The 21,034-nt window shown below is 43.8% G+C and overlaps 1 protein-coding gene across 1 annotated transcript in view; it reads left to right on the top strand.

Annotated features, from left to right (window-relative positions):
- Positions 1 to 17,960, top strand: part of LOC138304288 (zinc-binding protein A33-like) — an 810,175-nt gene extending 792,215 nt beyond the window's left edge. The window contains exon 6 of the mRNA XM_069244231.1: positions 15,806 to 17,960. Coding sequence (XP_069100332.1) covers positions 15,806 to 16,350 — 545 coding nt within the window. The 3' untranslated portion in view covers positions 16,351 to 17,960. The remainder of the gene's footprint in view (positions 1 to 15,805) is intronic.
- The last annotated feature ends 3,074 nt before the right edge of the window (positions 17,961 to 21,034 follow it).

Genomic DNA, 21,034 nt, shown 5'->3' with positions numbered 1-21,034 from the left:
CGAATGGACCCCAAACCTATGTGACCTTGTAGAGGGTCGCTGGGACTATTAGAAAATAGTGAGAGTTAGAAAAATAACCCTCCCCAAGACCCTGAAAAGTGAGTGCAAAGTGCACTAAAGTTCCCCTAAGGATAAAGAAGTCGTGTTAGAGGAATAATGCAGGAAAGACACAAACCAACAATGCAGCAACTGTGGATTTCCAATCTAGGGTACCTGTGAAACAAGGGGACCAAGTCCAAAAGTCACAAGCAAGTCGGAGATGGGCAGATGCCCAGGAAATGCCAGCTGCGGGTGCAAAGAAGCTTCTACTGGACAGAAGAAGCTGCGGTTTCTGCAGGAACGAAAAGGGCTAGAGACTTCCCCTTTAGTGGACGGATCCCTCTCGCCGTGGAGAGTCGTGCAGAAGTGTTTTCCCGCCGAAAGAACGCCAACAAGCCTTGCTAGCTGCAAATCGTGCGGTTAGCGTTTTTGGACGCTGCTGTGGCCCTGGAGGGACCAGGAGGTCGCAAATTGGACCAGGAGAGAGAGAGGACGTCGGGCAAGACAATGAGCCCTCTCAGCAGCAGGTAGCACCCGGAGAAGTGCCAGAAACAGGCACTACGAGGATGTGTGAAACGGTGCTCACCCGAAGTCGCACAAAGAAGTCCCACGTCGCCGGAGAACAACTTAGGAGGTCGTGCAATGCAGGTTAGAGTGCCGTGGACCCAGGCTGGACTGTGCACAAAGGATTTCCGCCGGAAGTGCACGGAGGCCGGAGTAGCTGCAAAAGTCGCGGTTCCCAGCAATGCAGTCTAGCGAGGTGAGGCAAGGACTTACCTCCACCAAACTTGGACTGAAGAGTCACTGGACTGTGGGGGCCACTTGGACAGAGTTGCTGGATTCGAGGGACCTCGCTCGTCGTGCTGAGAGGAGACCCAAGGGACCGGTAATGCAGCTTTTTGGTGCCTGCGGTTGCAGGGGGAAGATTCCGTCGACCCACTGGAGATTTCTTCGGAGCTTCTGGTACAGAGAGGAGGCAGACTACCCCCACAGCATGCACAAACAGGAAAACAGTTGAGAAGGCGGCAGGATCAGCGTTACAGAGTTGCAGTAGTCGTCTTAGCTACTATGTTGCAGTTTTGCAGGCTTCCAGCGCGGTCAGCAGTCGATTCCTTGGCAGAAGGTGAAGAGAGAGATGCAGAGGAACTCGGCTGAGCTCTTGCATTTGTTATCTAAAGTTTCCCCAGAGACAGAGACCCTAAATAGCCAGAAAAGAGGGTTTGGCTACCTAGGAGAGAGGATAGGCTAGCAACACCTGAAGGAGCCTATCACAAGGAGTCTCTGACGTCACCTGGTGGCACTGGCCACTCAGAGCAGTCCAGTGTTACAGCAGCACCTCTGTTTCCAAGATGGCAGAGGTCTGGAGCACACTGGAGGAGCTCTGGACACCTCCCAGGGGAGGTGCAGGTCAGGGGAGTGGTCACTCCCCTTTCCTTTGTCCAGTTTCGCGCCAGAGCAGGGCTAAGGGGTCCCCTGAACCGGTGTAGACTGGCTTATGCAGAATTGGGAACATTTGTGCCCAACAAAGCATTTCCAGAGGCTGGGGGAGGCTACTCCTCCCCTGCCTTCACACCATTTTCCAAAGGGAGAGGGTGTCACACCCTCTCTCAGAGGAAGTTCTTTGTTCTGCCATCCTGGGCCAGGCCTGGCTGGACCCCAGGAGGGCAGATGCCTGTCTGAGGGGTTGGCAGCAGCAGCAGCTGCAGTGAAACCCCAGGAAGGGCAGTTTGGCAGTACCAGGGTCTGTGCTACAGACCACTGGGATCATGGGATTGTGCCAACTATGCCAGGATGGCATAGAGGGGGCAATTCCATGATCATAGACATGTTACATGGCCATATTCGGAGTTACCATTGTGAAGCTACATATAGGTAGTGACCTATATGTAGTGCACGCGTGTAATGGTGTCCCCGCACTCACAAAGTTCAGGGAATTGGCTCTGAACAATGTGGGGGCACCTTGGCTAGTGCCAGGGTGCCCTCACACTAAGTAACTTTGCACCTAACTTTTACCAGGTAAAGGTTAGACATATAGGTGACTTATAAGTTACTTATGTGCAGTGTAAAATGGCTGTGAAATAACGTGGACGTTATTTCACTCAGGCTGCAGTGGCAGGCCTGTGTAAGAATTGTCAGAGCTCCCTATGGGTGGCAAAAGAAATGCTGCAGCCCATAGGGATCTCCTGGAACCCCAATACCCTGGGTACCTCAGTACCATATACTAGGGAATTATAAGGGTGTTCCAGTAAGCCAATGTAAATTGGTAAAATTGGTCACTAGCCTGTTAGTGACAATTTGTAAGAAATGAGAGAGCATAACCACTGAGGTTCTGATTAGCAGAGCCTCAGTGAGACAGTTAGGCACTACACAGGGAACACATACATATAGGCCCCAAACTTATGAGCACTGGGGTCCTGACTAGCAGGGTCCCAGTGACACATAACAAACATACTGAAAACATAGGGTTTTCACTATGAGCACTGGGCCCTGGCTAGCAGGATCCCAGTGAGACAGTGAAAACACCCTGACATACACTCACAAACAGGCCAAATGTGGGGGTAACAAGGTTAGAAAGAGGCTACTTTCTCACAGCTACTCCTCCCCAACCCTTCACACCTATTTCCTAAGGGAGAGAGTGTAACACCCTTTCTGAGGAAATCCTTTGTTCTGCCTTCCTGGGCCGGGGCTGCCCAGACCCCAGGAGGGCAGAATCCTGTCTGAGGGGTTGGCAGCAGCAGCAGTGAAAACCCCGGAAAGGCAGTTTGGCAGCACCCGGGTTCTGTGCCGGAGACCCAGGGGATCATGGAATTGTCCCCCCAAAACCCGAATGGTATTAGGGACAATTCCATGATCTTAGACATGTTACATGGCCATGTTCGGAGTTACCATTGTGACGCTATACATAGGTAGTGACCTATGTATAGTGCACACGTGTAATGGTGTCCCCACACTCACAAAGTGGGGGCACCTTGGCTAGTGCCTGGGTGCCTTCACTCTAAGTAACTTGGCACCTAACCTTCACCAAGTGAGGGTTAGACATATAGGTGACTTATAAGTTACTTATGGGCAGTGAAAAATGGCTGTGAAATAACGTGGACGTTATTTCACTCAGGCTGCAGTGGCAGGCCTGTGTAAGAATTGACTGAGCTCCCTATGGGTGGCAAAAGAATTGCTGCAGCCCATAGGGATCTCCTGGAACCCCAATACCTTGGGTACCTAAGTACCATATACAAGGGAATTATATGGTTGTACCAGTGTGCCAATGAGAATTGGTAAATTTAGTCACTAGCCAGCAGTGACAGATTTAGAAAGCAGAGATAGCATAAACACTGAGGTTCTGGTTAGCAGAGCCTCAGTGATACAGTTAGGCACCACACAGGGAACACATACAGGGCACATACTATGAGCACTGGAGTCCTGCCTGGCAGGATCCCAGTGACACAAGGGCAAAAACAAACATACATACAGTGAAAATGGGGGTAACATGCCAGGCAAGATGGTACTTTCAAACACTTCCTTTTAGGAAAATAGGACCTTTCAGGTTCTTGATCAGTCCTGCTACTGGAACAGCCTTCCCTTAAGATGCGGGGGCCACAGGGCTCATCCCTCAGTCCCATACTTTTTAATTTATATGTGCTACCATAAGCTGAAATCGTGCACTCATTCGGACTGTTCTTAGTTTCTTATTCTGATGACACTCAACTGGTGATGGCCATCTCGCCTGACTCTCACTACAGTCACCATAATTTGGCCGCTTGTTTGCAAGCAGTGTCTAGCTGGATGACCATCAGCAAACTTAAGCTGAATGACAATAAAATTGAGTACTGAGTTTATGATCTTGGGTAATCTCCTAAGCGAAGGAATTTTGACTACTCTTTCCAGCATTCACTAGGTTATGGCGGTCGAAGTCACTTCAGAAGGTACAAGCTTGACTTCTTATTGGTTTGCGTTAGTTTGGTATTGCTGTTACCTGATCGTATTATATGCTCACGAGCTTGCTGTCTTGCTCACTTTTCACAGGGGAAACCTTCATGTTGCAAATGCTTACGTTTCCAGTGAGCTTGCCTTTGATTTGATACAGCATTGTTTGTTTACACGCTACAGGACTTTGTGAGTGTCCCACAAGCCCTGGCACTTTACTTTACCAATGTGCTTTTCTTTCCATTCTTTATCCTATTTTTTTTTAGTTCTTCATGTGTGTTTAAGCTAAGTTTTTGTGTTGCAATAGTTAAAAGTCAATAATAGCTTTTCTATGCTCCTATAAGGATATTATTCTCCTCTGATACGGATTAAAACTACAACTGGTTTATATTCCTTTTGTAGGTACACTATCTGCTAACAAGCACTTGCACTGTTCTTTAAAATTATGCTACTTTTTTCACATTAATCATTTTAATTGCAGTCATATAACCACCACATTTAGGCAATGGTATGTTTTCACTTGTTCGACTTGAAATGAAATGCATCGACTTGTAAAAAGGGTTACCACCTGACCGGTTTTCTACCAGCACCAGTATTTTAATGTCCTGGTCTGTACAAAAATAATGCAACATCACCTGAAGGCGGTATTTTTATTCCTTGTCTAAACAAACAGCAAATATAAACAGAAAATACGTTTAAATGTGCTCTAGAAATGCATTAACGAACTCTGACATACTTAAATTCAACAAAGGAAGAAAAATCATGTTACAAATAAATACATTTGAATTTGTTTAAAGTTCAGTTTGGCGTCATGTCGGAGCCTCTGGAGCCTCGTTAAAGAACAACAAACGGCCAGTACTTTTAAACAATGTGATAACCCTACTTGTGAGGGCCGTGCCTATTGGATTTACCAATGCTTGTTTTCTCCACCAGGTCCCACCCCTGGCCTATTTACAGCAGTGCAGAGAGCCAGGGAGCACCTTCTCAACGCTGAACTACCAAGTGGCGTAATTATACGAGACTGACTTTCCGAACCGACGGCATTGTAAATGGGTGGTATAAACCAGTAACTGCACCTCATAAGAATACCACGGTTCTCCAAGATTTTTTTTTGGGGTGGGGAGGGCTCTATTTCTCGCTTCTTTCGCCCTACTTCTACTATGCCCCTTGTTTCACTGAGGGTTCCTCTTGGTCGTCCCTCCATCACTTCCGATTTGCTGACGTGCTCCGTTTCCCGGCATGCTTCGTGCGCCCCCTCCCACGGCGTGTGATGGCATTCTGCTAGACACAGACGCCCCCTCCATCTCCTCCCGGCGGCCCCCCCTCTCTGCGCTCCTCCCGCGGCCTGGTGCACGACAAGCCCCGCTGCCGCCATGAACAACTTCCACGACAAGCCCCAGCAGCAGGTGCAGCAGCAGCATGGCGGGGTGAAGCCGGAGGAGTTCCCGCAGGAGATCTGTGAGTGTCTAGGCCGCGTGGCCCATTGTTCTCCGCAGTCTTCCCGCGCTACACTGTATCAGTTTACGGTTCCTGTAGCTCGCGCTGGGGACTCTGCGCGCGGCAAGTTAAGCTTTTTAGACCTGGGTGGCGGGCATTGCAACTGAGCCATTCCTTATCTGTGTCCGCTGTGCATTCAGACCGACTGCGCACCCTCTTAACTCATTCCTAAAATCGATTTGTACCCGTCAGCTCATTTATATGTCGCGCGCACACTGTATTCAACCATCTTAAGTCGCAGTGCTTCCCCACAGGGATGTGGGCAGGGGTGGCCAATGGGCGCTCTTAGGGGGTGTTTAATGTCACCCCCCGTGAAGTCAAGCCTACGGGTTTTGCCCCTAACAATCGTGCATTGTCATAAAAATCTGTTTATCTTGCATAAAATATGTGCAAACATGTAGGGTTCCAGTGTTTGACCAAAAGGAGGGGGCGTGGCTTACTGCACACAATACATTCAGGCGTCTTAAATCGGAGTTTATCCTCAAAGTGGTGGAAAGGGCTGATCAGAGTGCGTGCTCGCAGTAGGACCTCAATAATATCGTGAAATTTTGCTTGTGATTCCAGTCGTGCTAAAGGATTCGTTTCCACCATGCACACTTCAGACGCCGTTGAGGTCTGATCGGAGATAGATACCCGCAGCGCATGCGCGTTTATGTTAGATTAATGATTTCTCAAATCGAGGCCGGCTGCCGCACATGCTTTGGATTCTACCGCCCTTTGTATTTGCATTGTGCACAGTACAAATTGTGAGCAATGGGACAGGAGTTAGAACTTAAACATTGTGTGGTGCTGGTTAGAAATGGCGGTTTGGTGGAAACGGGATGTAAGCTGAATGTGGCCCCAACACAGAACAAACATGTATATGTCGAAAGAAGTGACGGAGTTTTAGTCTTGGGTCGAGGCTGTGATTTTGCACATGACAAATGTGCACTTATTTTAAGAATGCTATTCCAACGCTTATCATTATGCGTCGTTTTTCTTTTGAACGACTAAGTTCGGGCCTTCTATTTTGTGCAACAAACTGTAGCAACATGTTTCTCCAGTCCTTTCGTGGCCTGCACTTTAGAACCTAGTTTTTGACAACAAATATATCCCTACCACATCCTTTTCAGTTAGTTTGTAGCTGAACGGGTTGTCCTCTTAACATGTAACATTTATCGACTCGCTCTTGATTAAAGAAAGATTGCCAAAGAAGTCTCTCAGACAAACACTTTAGCTCTTCTGCTGAGAGTTTTTGTTATAAACATTTTGGCTTTTTCCCCAAACCTTGGGGAAACCTCTGTGAGATTTCTAATTGCTATATATTTTTTTTTTTTTAGCTCTGGCTTGTTAGCACATTTAAAAATACCCTGTTAACAATATTTTTAAAAGTACATAGGTCATCTCATACTATCTGCCTGGTGATTTATTCCACCCCACTTGGAGTGCTTGCATCTAATGCGAGGAAGACAATTTTACAAGTTAAAAGTACAATCTTAGTTAGTCTATCTTGTAAATGCGCAGTACTCAGAACATGCTTTGGACATATATTTTACTTTACCGGGCTTTTCAAAGTTTTAAATGCAAGCACACCCATCGGCTTTGCTTGTTTAATCAACAATTTCACTCTTCTCATGAGGGACACTGATTATGAGACTTAACGTTGGCTTTCTTCCGTGCGTTTTGTATGTTTGGGCTCCCGAAAAGTCTATTTACAGTATCGCATGAGCATTTGGTGCTGTATTTTTAAAAACATTTTAAAACGTTGCATGTGTTCATTTTTGTGGTGTTATTGCTCTTTAATGTCGTACCTTGTCATGCGTTGGGGCATACCGCCCTTGCAATGCTGGTGATACCGCCGACATAACCTTTTACACAACAACCCTACATTTTAGGGTCGAGCGCGCAAGCGCTCTGGCCCCTGTTGCAATCGCTCTCTGGGCTTTTAACCACGCCCATGTCAGGTCCATCAGTTTGGTTGGTTCGTGGGCTATCCTTTTAAAACTCACTTGATTTCATTAGTGAAAGGCATGCATACATCATGCCCTTTCCGGTATTTAGCCCTCCTCAAGCGCACCAGTAAACTACTGAAAACATACGATGCTCCTTGTTTTCTGCATGACTTCTGGACTACTTTTTCTTTTTATTTCCTACACAGCGCGATCTCACTGGGCAATAGTTGAGCGCTTTGCATAACATCGACCCTGTTACATTATTAATTCCACTTTTGCCGGTTACATGGATGACTGTACTTTTGCTGATACGTTTGACTGCGAGCGAGCTTCTCTTTCCATTTGTGTGTCTCCTTCACTCTCATGGCGGCCTCAGGCTCACTTATGTGAAACTGTTTTACTTTTCATTTTCAGTTTGTGACAAGAAAAGTCCGGTTAGGAGTTTACAACGCTCATACTCTAACTTGGGCAAATATGAGACCCATTGCATTGCAAATGCTTATTTTGTTGTATTTGAGGACAGAGAAATGGTTAGAGTTACTGTGGCATGAACTTTAGCAAGTACTTTCGAAAACGTACAGACTGGTTTGTTGGATGTATTTCTCATGATGCAGTTTTATTATTGTCGTAAATATTTTTAAGTTAATCTACATTTTGTGTACGCTGCCTTTAACGGAATTAATACCAGCCATGGGAATTTTTAGTGAGGAACAATTATGAGAGGATGGTTTGCCTGAAATTATCGAGTTGAGTTTTGGGGAGGCAGGATTTTCAGGCAGTAAGTGTGACCCTCCCCTCCCCCCTGTACCTAATTTATTTATTTGGTGATTTTCTCAGAATAGGAGGGACACAACTGTTTTCCAGCTCTTGACCTTGAACGGCCTTTAAGACGTGGGTGAAATTTGTGTAATTTCCTTTTGCAGAAATTGTGAAATATGCCATCCTGTCATTTTGCATTGCAGGTGTGTTTTTTTTTTTTTTTTGTATAGCACAATGTGTATCCTAAGATCTATTTTGGGCGTGAGGAATCATGTTTCTTCAGGCTGTACCTAGATATCGCATGTACTGTCTGTACAAGACATGTTTACATATAGTGATGGGCTTACATCCTGCCCATAGTTTACTATTTGTTAAATTCAGCGTCACTCTCGTTTGCTTTGCTCAAATTTGACACGGGATGTAGGCACCATGTATTATTCTTGTGTTTGGCCATCCCTTGAGCATAGGCGAAGAAATTGTGTCCATCCACTGCTCACGTTTTTTGGAGCTACCTTTTTCATTGTGTTAAGTCTCTTCTCAGCACTACTCTATGCCACTGCCCTTTACCCCACTCTACACTTCTTCTCTACCCCACTGTGCTCTACTATGCACCACTTTTCCACTGCACTAAATGCCACTACACTCTGTGATACTTTACACCACTGCACTGTATTATGCAACTTTCCACTCTAGGCCACTGCACTCTACGCTACTGTACTCTACAGATTCTATGCTGCTGCTGCACCCTGCCACTCTGCACCACTCTTCTGTGCACCACTGCACCCTACTCCTCTTTGCACCACTCTGTGCCATTGCACTTTGCCACTCTACTCAACTGTATTCTACACAACTGCACTTTATTCTCTGTACCACTTTGATTGTACATCACTGCACTCTAGCCTGCTTAACTCTGCACCACTTCACTCTACACCACTCTGCTCCACTCTACGCCACTGCACTCTACTGTACACCATTGAACTCTGCTCTATGCCACTCCATGCTATGCCACTACTTTGTGCCACTTCAATCTACTCTACTGCAAGGTAAACCACTGTACTGTCACTCTACTCTACCCCCAGTGAACAAAACGCCACTCTACTCACCACTACACCTTTGTAGTATTCACCAATGCACTCTACTCTGCGCCTCTACATTCTGTGCCAGTCCACTCAACTCTGCGTGACGGGGACTAAGGAGCAGTACAGTACACATGTGCACTGTGCTCTCTAAAACCCTGCACTGTATTGCCAGGTTGGAGAAAGCAGGCAGAGGCTCCCAGTCTGCCTCGGCGTGCCAAGCCAGGGCGCTCCAGCCAATCCCAACGCTGCTTTCATGCTGCCAGTAGCATGAGAGCATCATTGAGATTGACCTCAGGGCAGGCTAGGAGCCTGCAACTGGAGCCATTCGAACGGCGCAGCTGCTTGCCTGAGGTAAGGGGTGTTTTTGTGGTGTGTTTTTTTTCTCCCCATTTAATGTCCCATTTGTTCTGTTTCCTCCCTCCTTTACCGCACGGCGAGCCGCGTCTGCTTAAAAGTTCTGGAAACACTGCTCTAAAGCACAAAATCACACTTGACCTGCTGAACAACAGCTGCTCGTATTCTGTCCATTAACATTGTTCCAGTGTTCCTACAATAGGATTTTTACCCAAATGAAACACTTCGCGCAAGAAGCATAGTGTGAAATTATTCCGACATAATTGAAAATTCATCATTAAATATCAAACCTCGGCTTCTGGGGGGCAAACAGAACAAAGTTACCTAAAATGCTCAGTATGATAGGGTTCACCCTGTACAAGAGGTCTAAGCAGATTATTATAAGTGGTGTTTTCACTGAACTGTTTTCCTTAAAGGCAATATCTTGTGAAGGTGGACACCTTGTTTGGTCTCCTGTGTGTGCCTTGCTACGGTTATGGCATCTGCCTCAAGATGCTTGCATGGTAGTAGACTATATATATTTTATCTATCTAAAATGCAGAAAAGCATCCAAAGCTGCCCCCCCCCCCCTTTTTTTATGCTGAATGATTGTGAGTGTAAAGCTAGGCCTTGATGTAGGGAAAAAAATGTAGTGTTGTGACTTCCAAGACATTGTGAACTGTTAGGCCACGATTCTTCCTTTGAGTGGCTATGTGAGGAAGCTTGAAGTTGATAACTGGAATTTTGCTAGGCAGGTTTCATACACAAATTGAGGAAAAGGAGGATTGTTTCCCGGAGTACTTATAGGCTGACATGTAGTCTTTCTCAGAGCTTTTTATATAAAAAAAAAAATACAGGCACACATACTGTAACCATTGGATTTGAGCTGGTTTCTTGGATTTTTGGGCCTGCTGTTGGTTAAAGAGTAGGGTCTGTAGTAGGTTCTGTTATTTACCACTTCAGTCACAGGCCTCACATATTGTGGCAGTCCAACTGGGTATCCAAGTTACTCCCTTACTGTGTTTTACTCTAGGGGTTTCTGGAAGTAACAGGCAACTTATTCCTAGGGAAATGTAATGGCTTTGGGAATATGACAGCCAAGTTAACAGCTTTCTTTGGAAATCCTGGTTAATCGAGCAAAGAAACGTCACATCAGTATTCAAGATTTGTAGTTGCAGATAAATCCTCTTTAGATCTGAAAACTAAAATTACTAGTTTCTGTGGTCCTGTCTCCAATTAATGCTCATCCGATATAAACCCCCCCCCCCAAAAAAAAAAAATGACACATTGTTTCACAATTATTCTATATAACTGTCAGCTTAAAACGTACTTATTAGTTAAAAGAATGCAGCTATGCTCACCTGTCCTTTTTAATAATGCAGTCAAATAAAACTTTCATCTGCCCCCCCCCCACCCCCCCCCCCCACCCCACCAACTCATAGCCAGAGTATGAATGGCAAAATATCTTATGATGGCCACCTACAGAGGAGTGCTTCACTGACACTGTTTTTTTTACTAAAACACTGCTCTGTTTTCAGCATGATGCTCCTCTTGACCACTGTCTGATCTCTTTCTATTATATCGGAACTAAGCTTTTGGCCAAATATAGGAGAGTGTCAAAAGGGTATTTGGGTGTGAAATGATCCATTTTAGTGTTCATTTTACTTTAGATCCTAGTTATTTGTTTGTTTTTCACAGATTTCATATTACTCTGGTTATTATTTTCAGAGATTAGTTATTTTCAATATATGTATATTACGCTTCCTTAGTTACATTTTACTGCTATAATCCACCATTCACATTTGAATGTGTGCTTTCATATTTGGTTTAAGCAATGTTGGAAGTCACTTCTAGAAAAGCAGTGCCAGCTATTGCTTTCCTGTCTGCGGTATGTTGTGGTAGATTTTTCTGTGACTTGGATTGTCACCAGATTTTTGTTGTCTAGTTTGACTACAGTGTATTTTTTTCTTTCAGCACCCCAGTCCACCTCTGTTGGAAATACCCTGAAGCTTGTACGTTTTTATGCAATCTATTATATTTTTTAATTATTTATTTTGCTAGACACTCAGAAGGCAAACCTCTCTCCTATATCATAATTCACCTCCGTGACATACGGCCAACACCCCTGTTATCTTTCTGTTTTACTAGGGCAACATTGTGAAACTTCTCCATCTATAATAATGGATCTAGTGTTGAGGAGGAAGTCATTGACGGCTATTGGCCCCCTAGAGTTGCATAGTAGGGAGCACTCCTTCGTAGTTATAGGACTAGCTTCTGGATGCTTGTCTAGTTCCCCGCAGTCACCTTCTGGTGTCCAGCATCACAGAATTCACCTTTTACCTGTTACCAGTGAAGGAGTCTGGGATGGAATGTCTGGCTTTAGCAATTGGTCTTGTAGGCTCGGCTACTGGGCATGCACATGAACTGAGCACACCAGCAGTTTCTTCTTCCAAGATCCAGTCTTCTCACTTTTATTCCTGGGGTAGCTCCCGTCTGTGCTGGGTACTGTGTCAGACTCATTACGAAAAAGAGTGATGAACTTAAATGGTCTGGGCACTGTAAGCGCACAGTTTTACTTATTGGCACAGCAATAGAGTTGGAAACTGCCTTTCAGGCAAAAATGTGAATATCTTCCACTGTCCTCTTGTTTTGAGGTGTACTGGTGGAATTTGATGGTGTCTTCACATTCTCCTTTTCATCTAACAGGGAGCACAGCAGAATTTGTTACAGAAAGCTGGGATTTATTTTAGGTGCTATCCTTTCTACAGGAATAATCCCCTTTCCTTCCTAAAACTCTTATTTTGTGTACTACTATTCTCTTGTGAGGTGTGCTGCTTGATTGTTCTGCGACTTTGGTGCCCTTCAGCAATTATGGATTTTGAAGGTCTGTGCAGCTTGTACTTTGGACATTGTTTTGACACTGGCCTCTTAATTCAGTTAAGCTATATTTAAGTAACATTTACATTAAAATTTGCTGTCTAAAATTCACTTGCTGGAGATAAAAGTAATTCAAGATGGGACCTGTAACACGCAGAGCAAATCACTCAAGCAAAAACCTTAGGGTAAGAATGAGACTGCACTCTGATTGCTCTAGGATCTCAGAAGTATTGGGTGTTTCAGGGCCAGTGATACCGCCTATCTTGCCCACTGGTTAATTGGTATTGGAAGGAAAGGGCTAGATACATCCGTTAGGCATTGGCTTATTAGAGAAGTAGTAACTGTTTAACTTTACCAGTATGCCACCACTGTATTCCTGCCACAGCTCTGCATTGCTCCCTCCATGTGCTTGAGAAACACTGAGCCAGCAATCATCAGCCCTTCTGGGTCATTTAGGAGTCGGGAATTGCACAGATCTTTTCTGCTGCCTTGCTCAGCTAAGCCCACGACTTCCAAATCATACATGGTTTCTGCAATTACTTGTGTTTGGCTGGGCAAAGAATGCATACTGGCCACTTCTGAAATCCGAGACTCTAATGTCAAACTCCCCTGATATATTCTAATCTTTTGTTTCTAGTCTGTCATGGTATTATTTCGAATCCTTCTGTTTGATGATGAGGTCCATTACCCATTTGGAGTTTTTTCAGACATTCCAGTGTGAGGTGATATTTGCTACTGTTGAGGTTGGGGTGAGCAGTCAGCCACTTTGCCTGTTACTTCCTCTTTAGAGTTTGACTCACTACCAGCACTTAGCATCTCTCTAGCAAGTTACATAAGTCGGCAGTACACCACTACTGTGGTTTACATGCTCCTGGGCAACAACTGAAAAGGTGGAAGCATTGAGCTACAGGTTGATCAATCTCTGGTAGAAATCTTTTCTTACAGTCCCTTGGTTTTAACAATTACTTTATCCCTTCATGCACCAGGTCAATTTTACAAGGTTTAAACGTACATTGTAGGAATAGTTTTTTTTTTTTTACTGAAGGGCCAGCAGTTTGCAGTGTAACCTCTATTCTTGCCTATTAAGTTAATTACCTCACAGGGTGGGGTGTTTCCTCTCAAGGAGGTTCCACTGTTTGACTGTGGGCCTGAATCGTGGGTCATAAAAAGATTCCAGCTAGCCATTTCTTATTTCTTGGGCATGGGTATAACCAGTTCAGCATGTACACAAGTCAGGTGGGTGTTTGTGGTAGATCACCACCCATAATGGTTGTCTATAGACATGGTATTGAATGGTCTGTTTTACCACAGGGTAGTGGTTGCCTCCCTTTCAGTTTGGCAATACCAATGCGTAATAGGTATCCTATTAAAAAATGAACTTAATTATCTTCTTCTCTCCACCCCCACCCCCCCCCTTTTTTTTTTTTTTGTGTGTGGATCCCACTGGCTGAGATAACACCACCATTCAGGAGAGAGATGTTCATTCAGCATTATCCCATATTCCAATTTGTATTAAGGTAACCATAAGTAGTTTTTGCTTCTATAGTTTCTTGGCCTGTCTAAACCGACTTCATGTCCCTCCATAGCACCTCTTTAATTGTTTCTGTGGTTGCTGCCAAATTTGGGCAAAAACATGCAGTATTTTGCTATACTAATGACACTGCTGACCATTGGCTCTTTCTGTGGCGTTGTTTTCTAACTCCTGGTGAATATTGGTGAACGCTTGTCTAAAAATACGTAACCAATGAATTTGAAGTGTGCTTTTAATAGTTTACACTTGTTACATTTTTTTAAAGTGATGTTGAGTTTTAGTATTTGCAGAAACTATTTTGATCTCAGTGATGACTCATCAGCCCCACATGGTTTGTTCTTAATGTTTAGAATTTACCTATAATTGGTCTCCCGTTTTGTGAGGGGGGAAATATTGAATTAGCATGGATGTTGGTGGACCATTAGTTTCTGGTAACCACAGAGTTTAAAAAAACACTTTGGTTAATGATTTCTGCAAGGATGTTATCGGTAGTGGGTTTGATGGGCCTTTTCCTTTTAAAAGACATGTTAAGCAGTCTTATGTCGACACATATTTTGATTTCCCCTAGTGGCAGTGCTTTTTTATAACCACAGCTGGGGATAGCTACAAGGTTGGGCCTTTCCCTTTTTTATTACCAGCCTGATCCTTATTTTCTGATATCAGCTTAGATCTTTGCGGCTCTATTAATCTTTAATGCTCAGCTACCATCAGTATGGCTCTGCTTTACAAGCACCCTATGTTTAGGAACAGTGACAGTACAACTGTATGAACTGCAGTTGCACTGTTAATGAGCATCCACATCAGAGGAGAGGACGATACCACCATGGACATTTTAACGCAGACTGTATGATGCATAATGAGCAGAGTATAGATGTATAACAACCAACAGTCCAAAAGGCACTAGTTGATAAATAAATGACTAAGAATAATTTGTTTAGTCAATGACGAGTTCTAAAGGGAGGTTTATACAGATGTGTATCCTCCTCTGAGATACCCTGAAAATAGAGGAGAAACCCATGTAATGAAATATGTCTATTCTTGAATGTCAGTACGACAGTCTGAGTCATTATAGGCTAGACCTGTCTATTGGTGATACTTTCTGCAGCATACTAGAGTAACCCATGTGATGACATTGGAGTGTGACAATTTAACATTTTCCATCTTGAAAAATGGTAATGAGATGGGAATAATCTGACGTGAATGCCAGCTGCTTTGTCTTTTTTTCATTTACTTCATCTGCTTTGACTTCCTCCTCTAACTGGATCAGGACATTGAGAAATCTTGTTTCTGATACATCAATAGCAACAGTTATAATAAAATATAATTCAGCGTAATCTTAGAAAAAACTTGCAGTGCAGCAGTGGGGTTCCTTGCATATTGTCCATAGGTCGCTTAACTGCATTAATCGGGTGAGAACAGCTATTGATTATAAAAAGATGACCCAACCAATTCACGTAACAATGGCAAGCTAATGGGCACTGCAGGCTCTGGGGAAAGAGCCATTGATGATTATGTATGTGCTACCACAGGTGATGCCACATGGATTGCGTTTGTTGTGATAAGAGAATGGAGTTGCGGCTAATGTCTTTCTGTAGTTTTTTTATTTTTTTATTCTGTCTTATACATCAAGTGAAATGGCTTTCATTAAATATTCTACGTATAACATACATTATATGCTTCTGCACATACTCTTTCTGAAACATTCAGCCAAGAAACTGTAGTTAAGAAGATAATTATAAATCTCTGATCCTGCTCTGTATTGGTATATGCTGTCACTATGCTGGATCTATTTGCAATTTAAACTCTTGTTCCTTGCTTTTTTTTTCTCCCCTCTACAGCTCTCTCTACGGTACTTTTGGACCCTAGCACAGCTCATCCTAACCTTATCATCTCTGATGATCTCACATGTGTGCGGTACAGTGACACCAAACAGCAACTTCCAGAAAACCCCAAGCGATTTGACTACTGCTGCTGCGTTCTCGGTGCTGAAGGCTTCACCACTGGCCGCCACTACTGGGAGGTGGAAGTGGGCAACAAGACCAAATGGAATCTGGGTGTGGCCCGTGAGTCTATCGCCCGCAAAGGAGGAATCACCCTGTCCCCAGAGACCGGCTTCTGGATTTTGTGGCTGCGAAATGGTTACGAGTTCAAGGCCCTGGATTCGCCGAACAGACTCCTCACCCTGAGGGTCAAACCACAGCGCATTGGGGTCTATCTGGACTATGAGGGAGGGCAGGTGTCTTTCTACAACGGTGATGATATGACCCTCATCTACACCTTCACCAGCACCTTCACTGAAAAGCTGTACCCCTACTTCTGCCCGTGCCTGAACGACTCCGGCAAGAATGCAGAGCCGCTGCGGATCATCCACCACAAGCCGTAGCTGGGCCACATGGCAAGGGGCATCTTCACCAGTACTTCTCTCTAGTAGTCCTGCGCACAGCTTGCATCTTGTCCCTTCCCTGAGCAGCAGAAATGCTACACTGAATAAGATTGTTCATGTGCCTGTGCCCTCCCTCTACTGATGTCTTCATGTTTCTGCACTCGTCTCTAAACCCATTTTTTAAAAATTGTTTTTCTTCAGTAGGTGGAGAGGGGCAGTGAATTAAACCAACTGACGTGACTACCCACATTAAACACGCACCTTTTTATATTCCCTTACATATCTTGCCCAATATTGTTTTTCATCTGTTTTTGACATTTTGATATTGGAGTGTGGATCCACAGATATTGCCCAATTAACAGCACAGAAGTTCTGTGTGGGTTTGAGTGGTGAGGTAATAGCTGTTTGTGCAGCCAAGAGGCATTTATTATATGGGTCAAAACTTAATTTTGTTCAATATCCTCTCGTTTTCAGAAGTGGCATTTGCCTTTCTTAGTTCTCAGAGTATCTGTCAAGCCTTGGGGCCAAGCTGTCTGGCTGTTGCCACCATGGCTTCACTTTCTCCACTTCTGTTTTATCCACCAACTAAATGCCAATCTAGTTAGTCTCCATCTTCTAGCTCCTTTGGAAATCTGTGGGTGGGACTGCCTAAACGAAGATGACCTAAACGGGCTAGTATTTGTTTTTAGCCAGAGGCCGTCAGTCACTGAAAAATCTGAAGGTTCAAGGGAATAGTGAGAAGGGCTGGTTTCGTTTTCTAGGAGAACATAAGGTATTGGCAGGACTGGCATCATATTACATTACATTGTGCATCTGAACTGCGTGTTTGGTGCACTGCCTACCTTGTTTTTTTTAAAGTACTGAGGAGAATTTGGTGCACTGCCTACCTTGTTTTTTTTAAAATACTGAGGAGAATTCACTTGTCATTTTAGATCTCAAGTGACACAGTGTGTGCACATGAATAAACTTGTGTTCAACCTGTTCCCGGGAAAGTTACTCTAGCATGCAGCCCCACATTCGTGCAGTAGACCTGTTTGAATATGGCCTTTGCCTAAATAACATTAGGAGGCTGTGAGTGATTTGTTCACTTATGCTAAGGGACAGTTGCCTGTGAGGGAACAAGGAGCGTTCTCCTCCTGACCAACACACTCACTGAGATCAGTTTTGCAGCATCACTCTGTCCAATTACATTTCATGTTTTTCTATTATTGGTCATTTTTTTCTTCTCTCCCTTTTTTTTTATTACACAGCTCTCTGTAACATGGATCCTCATCGGCCCCTATGTTTTTTGGGCTTTTGCTTATGTCAAGTTATGCTTTCTGTACTCTTTGTTTATATCCCTTCCCTTAACCTCAACACTTACTTCTGGGCCAAATTCCCTTTGTTGATGCTAAATCCCCTCTCTTCCTCATACCCTGCCTCCTGTACTGCTTACTGTTATGGTTTTTTGTTAAATAACCGCTGTTAGTAGCAAGTGATTGTCAAGTGTGTATTGGAAAAAGCGCAATTTATGTTTGCCATACAACATTTCAATAAAACTTGCATTAAAGTCCTTTTTCTTTTATTGTAATCAGTTAAAAGTCAATGTATAAAGTGAAATTGTGATTAAACATTTGTTGTCCTGTTTCCTTTTGTCAATGTGTGTTGTCTCTCATAGAGACAGTATAAACCCTGCGGTTACTGACTATTGTGATATTTCTGGCTAAGAGTAGTATGGATTGTCAGTAGACTAAATCCACTGCTGTTGTGGTCAGATAAGCCTCTTTTATATGGTGCACATGTATCCTTTTTAGGTCGAGCACTTTGACTTGTAAGTATTGTGGCTTTTTAACCACGCTCATCACTTTCACTTGTTTGTGGCCTTGCCTTTCAAAAATCCTTTGTCATGGGTAAATGCTTTACGTTTGTTCCTCCTCGCGGCGGTTTTGTTACTGCCTTGCAGACTGCCCTGTTACATGGATAATTGCATGATTGCTGATACGTTTGCCTGCGAGCGAACTTTTTTCTTTTTGTCTCTCTCCTCCTAGCTCATGGCAGCCATGCCGCTTTGAATCGGATCGCTTATGTCAACTGTTTTACTTTTCATTTTCAATTTATGTGGCAAGAAAAGTCCAGTTAGGAATTTACAACACTGATAGCTCTACCTCGACCAAATGTGAGACATATTGCATAGCAAATGCTTGTTACAATCTGGGTGCCATTTCCACACAGTTTTGGGGCGACTTAGATCAGTTGTGTTTGTAGTGTTTGGTTAGAGAAGATTTGTTTAGCCAAAATATTAAGATACAGGATCAGAAATGCAGTGAGGAACACATGTTGGAAATGCCAACTGCAACAATAGTTTCACCCGGGAGAGGTAGCAAGGGAAGTTAGGAGGCTTTTAATGAAGATCTGCTAACACAGGTGTAAATAAGACATGCTATGGGTTTTTTGTCAGTGACGTACATATGACCTCTTCTGATTACAGGTATTCAAGTGTTCATAGCACACTCACCTCAGGCTATTCTAAAGGGCAGGGTCCCCATTTTGCTTTCTAGAGGTGAATTAAGATGGTTCTGGCTGATTGTGCCAGTTCTCTGGCACATTTCCAATGCATTCACTGGTCAGGAGTGAAACATAAGCAACCACAAGGCAGTGCAGACTCTACCCTTCCCCACTCCTCCTTTGAATAGCCCTCCCACCTCCATGTCTGCCCTGGCCTTCCTGATCACGTTTCTATTCCACTCCTTACCGTCCCTTCCCTGTGACTGCTAAAAGGATTGCATTTATACATGAATTATTGTAGATTCAGTAGAATCTTTCTTTTACTCCTGAACTGCAACAAAATTATTTGCAGCAGAGCCAATTCAAAATGGCCTTTAGATTGCCACCCACTGCAGTTGGTGAACAGCTGCTCGTGTACCTTGGGTGTTAGCTGCTAGGCAAAAGTTATTCCAATAGCTTAATTAACAGTTTCCATAGCATCAGTGATACCAGAATAATGATGAAATGCGTTTTAAGCAATCCACAAAATAAGCAGAGATTTCTCCTTTGTTTGTGAATCTTGGTCCAGTCAGTTTTAACATGACAAACCTTAACAATATTATTCAATGGTGCATCTTTAGCAAGAGCCGATTAATCAATGAGAACATCAGACAACTTCCTTTGTCTTACAATCATATTCACACACAGTAGTTGATTGACGTTAGCCTTATTGGGGTTGTAGCATTCAAAAACCGTTTTCTATTCGTCTTGAAACTGTTGCAGGATGTCAGGTATTTTAGGCAATTGTTGAATGATTAGAAGGTTGGGTGGGAACCAGGGAACATGAATGGTGTCGCGGTTCCCTGATCTGAGAACTGGGTGTTCTTGTAGGCATCCGATTGGACATGGGAGAAGTCATTTTTGTTGCTGCTGTCCTCACTAGCTGAAGGTGTATAATTGTTTGAGTCAGAGTACTGTTTCTGCTTTTCTTGCCCTTCGTCCTGCAGTCATCCTTAGACTACCTCATAAGTGAGCCTGACCCCTCTGTGAAGGAATTTGGAACAGTGGAGAACGAAATGAGATTGCACTGGGGATTGTTTTGTTTCTCTCTTTCTCCCCAGTCCCACGCCCACCTTTCACATTTGCTGTGAGTTAAAGGGAAAAGGTGGGACTAACAGCTTTTCCGGTTTGTATTTTATAGAAGGATGTAGGATAGGAAATAGATACGTTTTATTGCACAATCGATTAAACCCATTGAATATCAGTACAAACATTATCAAAAGTAAAACATTTTGAACTTTCTAAAAGGAATCTGCAAGCAGACAAAATTCGCGCCCAGTTTAGTCAATACACAACAGCATATTAACAGGGCATTCTTTACATATTATAAACAATTGTATACGCACTCCAGACGGAGAAATATAGTACCCGGTACTGACCACACAGACAATAAAACTTTCACGGGAACAACAAAGTGTATCAGGAGGAGACGATAACTGGTGGAAATTAAGGTTGCTATAATAAATCTAAATACCCCTGAAAACACCAGGCCCTCAGGGAAATTAGCAGATAGGCTATTGCAGGTCTATGAAGAAGCGTTAGACCGAGATGAGCCCAAAACAATGAAGCTGTAATTTTGAGTGCTACTGAAACTGGGAAAAGACAACACAGACTGTTAAGCCTACAGGCCACTATCAATGCAAAATGCTGACCAAATAGTGGGAAAAATACCGACTAAGAGGCTGAAAAGGTGATCAAGGAGTTGGTGCATTCAGACCAAAATGGTTTCATACCTGACAGACAGCATTGAGCTTCATACGGCTGCCCTGTGTGAAGGGAGAAGCAGAGAACAGTGAAGTTTGAGATGGCATTCGTGCCGTTAGACAAAGGAGAGGCGCTTTAAATAGTGGGGTGGTGATCACTTTTTTTAAGGACTACAAACAGTTAATTTCGGACTCCAATACATTAAAATAAGGGTGAATCTGCTTGTCTCAGTAAGAACTAACGATTACATATCAGAAAACTGGGAGTTGAGGAAAGGCACTAGACAGGGCTGTCTTTTGTCACCCTTAACTATTTGCATTGGCCGTGAAGCCAGACATTTGATCCATGGACAGTTCAGGCTAGACCCAGAAGCACCTGGTGCCGTCGTACACTGACGACTTAATAGTCTAACTGACCCGCTGAACTCTAGGAATATTAATGGACAGGTTCAGAGAGC

The sequence above is a fragment of the Pleurodeles waltl genome, chromosome 7 (genome assembly GCF_031143425.1).
Source record: "Pleurodeles waltl isolate 20211129_DDA chromosome 7, aPleWal1.hap1.20221129, whole genome shotgun sequence".
In the NCBI taxonomy this organism is placed as follows: Eukaryota; Metazoa; Chordata; class Amphibia; order Caudata; family Salamandridae; genus Pleurodeles; species Pleurodeles waltl.
Note: the sequence above shows the minus strand (reverse complement) of the source record. Positions and strands in the feature narration are given on the sequence as shown.